Source organism: Pseudopipra pipra, chromosome 8, assembly GCF_036250125.1.
Source record: "Pseudopipra pipra isolate bDixPip1 chromosome 8, bDixPip1.hap1, whole genome shotgun sequence".
NCBI lineage: Eukaryota > Metazoa > Chordata > Aves > Passeriformes > Pipridae > Pseudopipra > Pseudopipra pipra.
In genome coordinates this window covers 21,159,735-21,168,320 of record NC_087556.1, presented here as the reverse complement: position 1 = coordinate 21,168,320, position 8,586 = coordinate 21,159,735, and the positions used below count along the sequence as shown (strand labels likewise).

The 8,586-nt window shown below is 56.0% G+C and overlaps 1 protein-coding gene across 1 annotated transcript; it reads left to right on the top strand.

The window, feature by feature from the left end:
- The first annotated feature begins 340 nt into the window (after positions 1 to 340).
- On the top strand, positions 341 to 5,831 carry HHEX (hematopoietically expressed homeobox). Its single transcript, XM_064662931.1, has 4 exons — positions 341 to 885; positions 2,498 to 2,676; positions 2,931 to 2,981; positions 4,590 to 5,831. Exons 1-4 carry the CDS (start codon positions 507 to 509, stop codon positions 4,821 to 4,823), a joined length of 843 nt encoding a protein of 280 aa, XP_064519001.1. The 5' UTR covers positions 341 to 506; the 3' UTR covers positions 4,824 to 5,831.
- Positions 5,832 to 8,586: the final 2,755 nt, after the last annotated feature.

Genomic DNA, 8,586 nt, shown 5'->3' with positions numbered 1-8,586 from the left:
TGCAAAGGAGAGGTGCGAGCCGGGTGGGGGGTGCCCATCCCCTTCTCCGCCTCCTCCCTCAGTCTGTGTCCGGGCCACGCTGCCGGGGTCAAGCAATCTCCCATGGCGAAGCCCGAAAACTGGGTAACGCTGTGCCCTGCGCGGGCCGAGGAACGGGAGGCGGTGCGGGCAGCGCCGCGCCCCCTGTGCCGTCGGGGCTCGCCCCGGCTCCCCCGGGCTGCGGCGGTGGTTGATTGGCGCCGCAGGGAGTTCGCTAGGGGAGGCGGGGGGAGTGTTTGCCGGCGGGGGGTGGTTTCCCCCTTCCCTAGCCGGGCTCATTGGCCAGACGGCGCCGTGGCAGGAAGGGGACAGAGACCACGCGGGCTCCGCCCCGCGCCAATAGAAACCTATCGAAGGGTAACCCGAGCCCAGAGAAACCCGCGGCGGCGGTGCCAGCACCCAGAGCCGCGGTCGGCTTTCCGCAGGGGCGGCCGGGGGCGCGGGGGTGCGCGGGCGGTGACCGCGCCATGCAGTACCAGCCGCCGGGCGCGGCGCCGGCGGCCCTGGGCGTCGGCGTCCCGCTGTACGCGCCCACGCCGCTGCTCCAGCCCGCGCACCCCACGCCCTTCTACATCGAGGACATCCTGGGCCGCGGCCCCGCCGCCGCCCCGGCCCCCCACTCTCTGCCCGCCCCGCCGCCGCCGACTCTGCCGTCGCCCAATTCCTCCTTCACCAGCCTGGTGTCCCCGTACCGGACCCCTGTCTACGAGCCGACCCCCGTCCACCCGGCCTTCTCCCACCACCTCGCCGCCACCTACGGCACCGGCGCCTACGCCGGGCCCCTCTACTCCTTCCCCCGCGCCGTCGGCGACTACGCGCACGCCCTGATCCGGCAGGACCCTCTGGGTAAGCCATGTGCCTCCCCTCCGCCCTCCCTGCGTGCCGCCGCCCCGCTCCCGCCGTCGGGGCTTGGGTGAATGAGAAGTGCGTGAAAGCTGCCCCCTTCCCCGCCCGCCCCACTGCTTCTCTGCGCTCCTCCGGCCCCCGTCAGATTTACAGTAAATTAAAGACGTGCCGCGCTCCGAGCCTGGCAGCGAGACCACAGTGCGCGGCCGCGGTGACTCAGATTTGTTTTCCTTCAACCAAGTGACTCTGAGAGTATCCTTAGTAATGTCGCGTGTGGTTTTAGTGGGGAGTTTTAATTGTACTGGGAGATCGCATGGCAGATCTCACCCTTTTCCTGCGGATGACTTGAAAAACACCCGGGAGGCCGGCTCCGCTCACTGGGGCCCCCGCGGTTCCTCCGCGGGCTGGGCCGAGCCGGGTCGGGGCCCCGGCCGCCCCTTCTCGCCCGTGGCCGGGGGAAGCGTCCCCGCTGCGGGAGCCGAGCCCCGCGCCAGGGCTGCAGCACTTGTTCTTAGTGATTGCAAAACTGGACCTGACTCACCACATTTGTGCAGTGAAAGAGACTGACCCTTTCCGTTCATACAGGAAACCTTGAGCTCTCGATAGGAGTAAATCTGGTTTCAGAAGCTGTTAAGTGTTTTCCTGGCCGCCTGAAGCAGGCTCTTCCTCGGGAGTCGTGCACATTGCTGATTACTTTATCGACATCCTCAATACAGACAAATTCAGGAAACACTCGACTTCTGATAGCCGGGATCCGTTTTTCTGATATTGTTCATTTCCTCTGTGTGGGATGTGACTTTATGACAGCTAAAATAACCAGTTGCTTCCTATTTTTTGAGTCTGTTTTGCACCAGAATTACTAAAGCCTGACGCAAGCAAAATCTCGAAAAACAATGCAGCGAATTTCAAAGGGTGCAGGCAGCAAGACAGAAAGACAAACAGTGTGACTCAGTGGCACTAGCCAGAGCCTCCTGCCCCGGGACGCGGCGGCCGCTCCGCAGCGGGGCTGGATCTCCGGCGTGTCGCCGCCTGCACCGGCTCGCCCCTCACCACTACCCCGGGCCCGAGGCTGAGCCTGGCTGGCACCCTGCGGCCTCTGGCGGGCAAGCCCCCAGCCAGGGGTGGGTGAATTGGGGGCACTTCTTCCCAGAAGCCCACTGCCGTCGTGTTGGCGCATCCCCCCCCCCCGCCCATCCCCGCGAAGTCCCCTCTCCGCGGGGATCTGGGCACTGACTTAGAGAAAGGCAGACGGTTTCTTTGGGGCATCGCAGTAAAAGAGCAGAAAAAAGCAAAGGTCTTTTTTTTCTTTTTTTTTTTTTTTCTCTTTTTTTTTTTTCTCTTTTCTTTGCGAGATAGACCAACAGGAAACACATTGACGGAAATGTTGCCAAAGCCCGTAGACTTTAACTGGTCTCACTGCTCGGCGGAGGGGAAAAATCAGAGAGGGGAAAGACCAGAGTAGGAATTCGGGGAAGTAAAATCAGGCGAGGGAAATTAGCGAGCCCTGGACCCGGCGCGCCTCCACGTCTGGGCTCGGGCAGCAGCTGGAACTCCGTGGTCACGCGTGTCCGCGGCCAGCCAGTGACCCTCGGCGTTGTGCCTCTCTTTGTAGGGAAGCCGCTGCTATGGAGCCCCTTCATCCAGCGGCCGCTGCACAAGAGGAAAGGGGGGCAGGTCCGCTTCTCCAACGACCAGACCATCGAGCTGGAGAAGAAGTTCGAGACGCAGAAATACCTGTCCCCGCCGGAGAGGAAGCGCTTGGCCAAGATGCTGCAGCTCAGCGAGAGGCAGGTGAGGCCATGCCCGTGCCCTGGGGAACCGCACCCCATCCCCGGGCAGCCACTGGGGCTGGCGGCACCGACCCCGTTCCGGTCCCCGCCGTGCAGTTGCTGTCGGCGCTCCGCTCCCGGGGCCCCGGCCAGCTCGGGGGCGGCAGGGAGGAGGGCGGTGGCAGGCTCTTGCTTTCTGCTCGTGGCTCGGGTAGGGCTCCCGGCACTTACTCGCCCCAAGACTACCCCGTGCCTCCTCTCGTTGTCGTTGCTCAGGTCAAAACGTGGTTTCAAAATCGCAGAGCCAAATGGAGGCGCTTAAAGCAGGTACGTGGATGTTTCTGTTTCTATAGAAATAAGTATTTTAATTGTCTTATCTTATGCCGTGCTGGCCTATTCCAGGTTGTATGCAGAAGTCATCTGAAAAGCTGTTTAACCTCTTCACCTTGATTAAAAAGACAAATAGTCATGCTGGAATCCATGAGGACTCGTTCAGGCAGCACTAACGTTAAAAGCTCCTAATGTAGTTCCTATATCAATTATGCCCGTCTTTCACACACCACCTATTAAAACTCCACGCTAATTGTTTTGTAAACCCATATGTTGTTTAGCCAATTAACGTGGGGAAGATAAGTAATTGTCAGTAAATTACTTAGGGTTTTTTGAGAACAGTATTTACTGGTGTTTTAAATCGCCCTCTCTTAATAAACACAAGTCGATTTATTTTGCAAACGTTGGGAGAGGGAGGTACAAACACCTTGTTTGTTTTGAGGAGCCGCATGGAAAATTGAGTAGCTTTTACTTTTCGTTCACAAATAGTTACACTGTGTGAGGCTGAGAGATTAAAGCATTTTCCCTTCCCTTAGATATTGTGCTCAAGCAGATAATTATTTTTTTTCTTACGGCCCATAGGGCCCAATCCTGCCTGGCTTGGCAAAATCAAGGTCCCTTGGCTCAAATATTTTTGAAAAATCCCAACATTGTGGCCTGAGTCTGGCTTCAGTAAGTGTGACATGGATGGCTGAGTTTTACTGGCAAATCAGCCTTTAATATAAAAGTAATAAGAAAAGAAAAATAATCATAGTACCACAGCCTAGATGAATTTGTTCTGTGACCTTCATCTGAGTTAACCTGATCTTCAGTTGATTTTTTAATAAAGTCACATTACTCTGGCAAGAGGCAGGCTGGGTCCCCGGTGGGGCCCAACTCATGCCGCAGTGTCCGGAGAGCTCACTTGGGATCTCAGCCATTTTAAGTCATTTCCTCCTTTTCATTCAGTCACATCCATTTCTCCAAGCCTGCACGGTTATATCATGGGTACGTGTCTCTGCCTGCTTTTTAAGAGTATCATTTCATGCCCCCTTAGGGGACTCGGCTCTCTAGACAGCTGCCGACACAGGGCTACTCTTACCTTCAGAGACTAGGTTTTGGTTAGGTTTGGTTTTAGTGGTGAGTGTTTTAATGTTGAGTTTTAGCTTAATTAGTAATTTTTTCCCGTTTGCTTTTGGGCCACTGATGGATTCAACCTCCCTCCTGTTGCTGTTGGGTATAATTAAAGAAAGATCAGGGCAGGAGGAAGCTGTGTGTCGGTGTTTGTAGACTCATAATAAACATTTGCTTTGCTAAAGACAAAAGTTCAGAGGTTCCTGGGCTCCAGCAGCTCCTGACTCTTTTGAAGTGGCTGCGATAACCATCGCCAAGGAGCCTATTCACGGCAGCAGGCCCTGTGGCTGTGAGGGACTGCGATCAGAGTCCTTGCCCGGCCCTGTCCCACTCAGGCAGGTTTATAGGCAGGAGGCCCAGGGAGGTAGCGGGACACCTGCCTTTTCCTGCAAGAAACCCAGGGTGGTTTTCCCACACAGCACAGCTGGAATTCCCAGGCCTCCTGTCTCTGGGCCTCGTATTTCTGTATCAAGCAGGCTTCTTTCGTTGCAGGAGAATCCCCAGGCCACCAAAAAAGAAGAAGTGGAAGGTGCTGACAGTCACGGTGACCAAAGGCCGGAGAGCTGCCAGACTCCTGAGCAGAAGGGTAAGGAGGTCTCTCTGGATGGCTCGCAGTACACCCCCTCGCCGGCCTCCCAGGAGGACCTGGAGTCAGATGTCTCTGATGACTCTGATCAAGAAGTGGACATTGAAGGCGATAAAGGCTATTACAATCCTACCCATTAACAGCCCCATGCAGAGAGTGGACCCTAACTTGGCTTGCACTTTACCAGGGGCTGGTTTGAAAGAATATTATGCTACAGGAGAAAACTTTCACCGTTAAACTGAAAGAAAAGCATCACCAAATAGACTCGTTTTATAATAAGCAGAGAAAGAAAGATGTATTTTCCGCAAACAATCCAGTTTTGGAAGATCTCTAGTTTGGTTAAAGGAACATGGTTTGTATTTAATTATTTGTAAGATATATTTGTACAATAATCAATGTTCTAACTGGAATATAATCCTGCACCCTGTCCTTAAGGTGGCGAGGGTCGGGGTGTGTCTGAATCAGCTGCTGGTGGTGATCAGGCAAAACTCTCTAACTAGTGTGGAAGTGAGTATGGATTGCAGGACGAAGCCCTTTGTATGTGTAAACAAATGTCATTTAAACAGATTAATTTAAACACCCTTCGCAAGCAGAGAAACATGTTCTGTGAAATAGGGAGGGATTTGGCCATCCCAAGAAGTGCCTTATGCTCACACCCTTTTATATGCCGTGGTGCTCTCTACTGAGACATGCCTTCATTTGTCAGGTAGAGTCTTTGGACAGATTCATTTTTCCTCTCGTGTGAGATGAAATGCGCCTTCTCAGATTTTTGAGAACTTTGCCTCACAGACTGAATGGTTCCAATTGCAGAAAAAAGCCCCACCCAAACAAACATCTTTTTCTCCTTTAAAATCTCTAGCACTAGTTTTTTATGGATTTCGTATTTGAGAAGAAAGTGCAGGGAGTGATGGGGCCCTGCTGCAGGAGAGAAACTGGCATCAGGTGTGGGGGTTAAGTGGGAAGATAATGCCTATCATATACATATCTGCTTCTGTACATACTTGTTTTCTTTAAAAGTCTTGCGGTTTTGTACCTCACGTTGTTCATATTTTGTACATATTTGTTCATTGTTAAAAAAAAGGCAAAACCTGATATTTAATTTTTGATGGACATGTCTGTGAAATAAACCTAAACTCTGCACCACCTGCCACACTGGCCATTCAGTTACTGGTAGGAGAAAACCCAAACCACCTCTCTGCCAGCAATTGTGTTGTAACTGGGCTTTTCCCTCAGTGCAGTGCTGGTGGCCGGCCACCCCACAGCCTTCTGGGTGCCCTCGGTTGCGGGGATTTCACTTGGGCTCGCTGCTATTTTTTTTTTTTTTGCTGTTTTTCAGCCTGCCACCCCACGTTTTGGTTTTGCCTCTACCGGGCTCTGCGGCGGGAGGAGGAAAACCTGGCCGGCGAGCCCAGGCTGGAAGCTTAGGTGTTTACCCACGAGTCGCCCCGATCCTGGGGGGGCCGGGGAGGGGGAGCGGGCTGGAAGAGGAGCAGGGCCGGCGGTGCCTGCTTGGAGCTGGGCATCGACCCCAGCCGGGGCAGCCGCTGACCCACCTGAGTCAACAGTGGTTATTCATCGGCCTTTCTCCGAAATCATGCCGGCCCGGGGAAGGAGCACGGAACCTGGGGTACGGGAAATGCTCCCAGGAGCGGGTATCCCGGGTGTGCTCCCGCGCGGGTATTCCTTCCCCCAGGCGCCGCAACGAGCACCCGGGGAACAGGGACCTAGACCCGGCCACAGAGGCTTTTAGTGCCAAGGAAGGTTTTTAGAGAGCAGCAAGTGACTATTGCGACTGATGAAGGGGATACCCCTTAGAGCAGCCAGGATGTTGCGTCTAAGCGGGTTAGTACTTCTAGAAACATCAGCTGAGTTTTCTGAATGAGTGGCTTTAGCTTTGGCTTATTCTAAATCCGCGATCACGAACGGGGCCCTAAAAGACGAAGTGATCGGGGGGTTCCGTGCACACTGGGCACAGGGAGCAGGCTCCGGCCGCCCCCCGAGCTGCTCCCGCCGGGGCCGCGCCAGGGCCGAGTGCCCGCCGTTCGCTCGGCGGCCCTGGGGCCTGGGCACCGGCCCCTGGTTTAACACCACCCGTGACAAAGGGAGCCCCCAGGGCTCCTCTGGGGCACTTCTCCGCCGGGATCGAGCGCCAGCGCGGTGCGCGCCACGCGGGGAAATCGCCGTCGGGAGCAGACAGCTTACAGCGGGGGGCTCCGCCGAGGAGGGGATCGCTTCTCCATCCTTCGGCTTTTCCCTCGCTCAGGGTTTCCGTCGCGGCTGTAAACCTGGGTCCCGAGGCAGACGGGAACAGCCCGCCGTGAGTGCCGGGAGCTGCGGCAGAGAGGGTGACGGAGGTGGGAGGGCCAGAAGCAGGGCAGGGAGCGCTCGAGAAGGTGCGTCCCGGCCCTCCCCGTCCGTTTTTCCTCTCGTCTATCTGTCCCGACCGAAATCAGGGAGAACGAAGCTGGCGTTGCCTCTTCAAGGCGGCTTCGTGTTACGGTTGTGCTTTCGTATGGGGATGGGGACACGCGTAGGACAGAGAGTGGGCCGTGGGGTGAACTCCGGCACACCCCATTTCCACGCGTGGCAATGCCGGCGCGGGCCAGTCGCTGTCCAAGGCTCGCCCGATGCGATGGCCGGAACGGGTGCTCTGCCCGAGGCACTGCACGGGGTCGCGGCCCCGGCGGTGTCCAGGGAAGCCGCGCCCGACAAACCAGGCGCTTTCCCCGCGGTGGCGGGGGTTTGGCAGCTCCCTGCAGGTGAGGAGCGCAGATGCGCCGTCTGCAGCTGCCTGACCAGGGATGTGGATTTCCAGAGTGTCGCGACAGGTGACAAACAGCGCTGTAACCCAGGCTGCGCTGTCGATATGTCCTTGCTCACCCGCCCACCCGGGGAGGGGGGCTCAGGGAGGCAAAACACATCGGCGGGGCCCGCTGAGCTGCCGATCAGAACTAAGCAGCCAAGTAGCTGTCCCTAATTCCCCCAGCCCGTTTCCACACCGATACGGAGATGCCCACGGCGAGGCGGAGGAGCAGCTCTCCGCGGGCAGTCTCTGCTCCTCGGCATGAGAAAAACAGCCAGAGCACTTTACACCGTTCGGAAAACCTTCGAGCCCCTTCCGTGCCACCCTGCTCTGTCCTGTTTGTTTGCCCGTTGGCTATTCCATGCCGAACTGGCACGTATGACCTTTCCAGCACAACTCCCGTCTTGTTTTCGACGTTTTTTATCAGCCGATTCAACTTGAAAATGGTTATCATTTAGCAGAAAAACAAACACAAAAGCACATTTTTGTAAGCAAAACGTTAATGATTGGAAGAATTGCACCAATTTCAGCTTGACAGTGTGTGATTAATCCTCCGGGTCAGGTACTTATATTTTTAGTCATTAAGTTCATCGGCCTTTGATATGCAGAACTGTTTCTAGCCTAATAGGCTATCGACCCAGCCCCTGTGTACTTTGACTCCTTGCGCAGCGCGGACCCCGGCCCGCAGCGGGCACAGCCGGCGGCCCCGCGGGATGCCCGGCCGGGTGGGGCCCGTCCTCAAGGAGGCGGTCAGGGTTACCCGTGGAAGCGGCGGGAGCCACCTCTGTCTTCGCAGAATGCCCACGCGCGGGGGCAGGACGAGTCACGCGTGGGGACACGCGTGGGGCTGCGTGTCTGCGCTCCTCTCCAGTGCTGCCGCGGGGTGCGGGGGAGGGGGCAGGAGGAAATTGGATACACGGTATTTGCGTTGCGGGTCACTTTAATCCTTCCCATTGAAACATCCTCTTTTATTGCACAATAATAGGAAATAATAACTCAGGGCTCCTAATTGTTTGCTTTCGCTGAAAAGGACCTTCCTCTGGTAATGTTGGATAAATGAAAGATTTGCCGCTCAGTTTAGTGGACAACGTGAAATGGTA

Excerpts from the sequence above, each read along its gene's own strand:
- HHEX (XM_064662931.1), top strand. The coding sequence starts at position 507 with ATGCAGTACCAGCCGCCGGGCGCGGCGCCGGCGGCCCTGGGCGTCGGC. Across the intron at positions 886-2,497 it reads GATCCGGCAGGACCCTCTGG|GGAAGCCGCTGCTATGGAGC; the intron begins GTAAGCCATGTG and ends CTCTCTTTGTAG. Across the intron at positions 2,982-4,589 it reads AATGGAGGCGCTTAAAGCAG|GAGAATCCCCAGGCCACCAA; the intron begins GTACGTGGATGT and ends CTTTCGTTGCAG.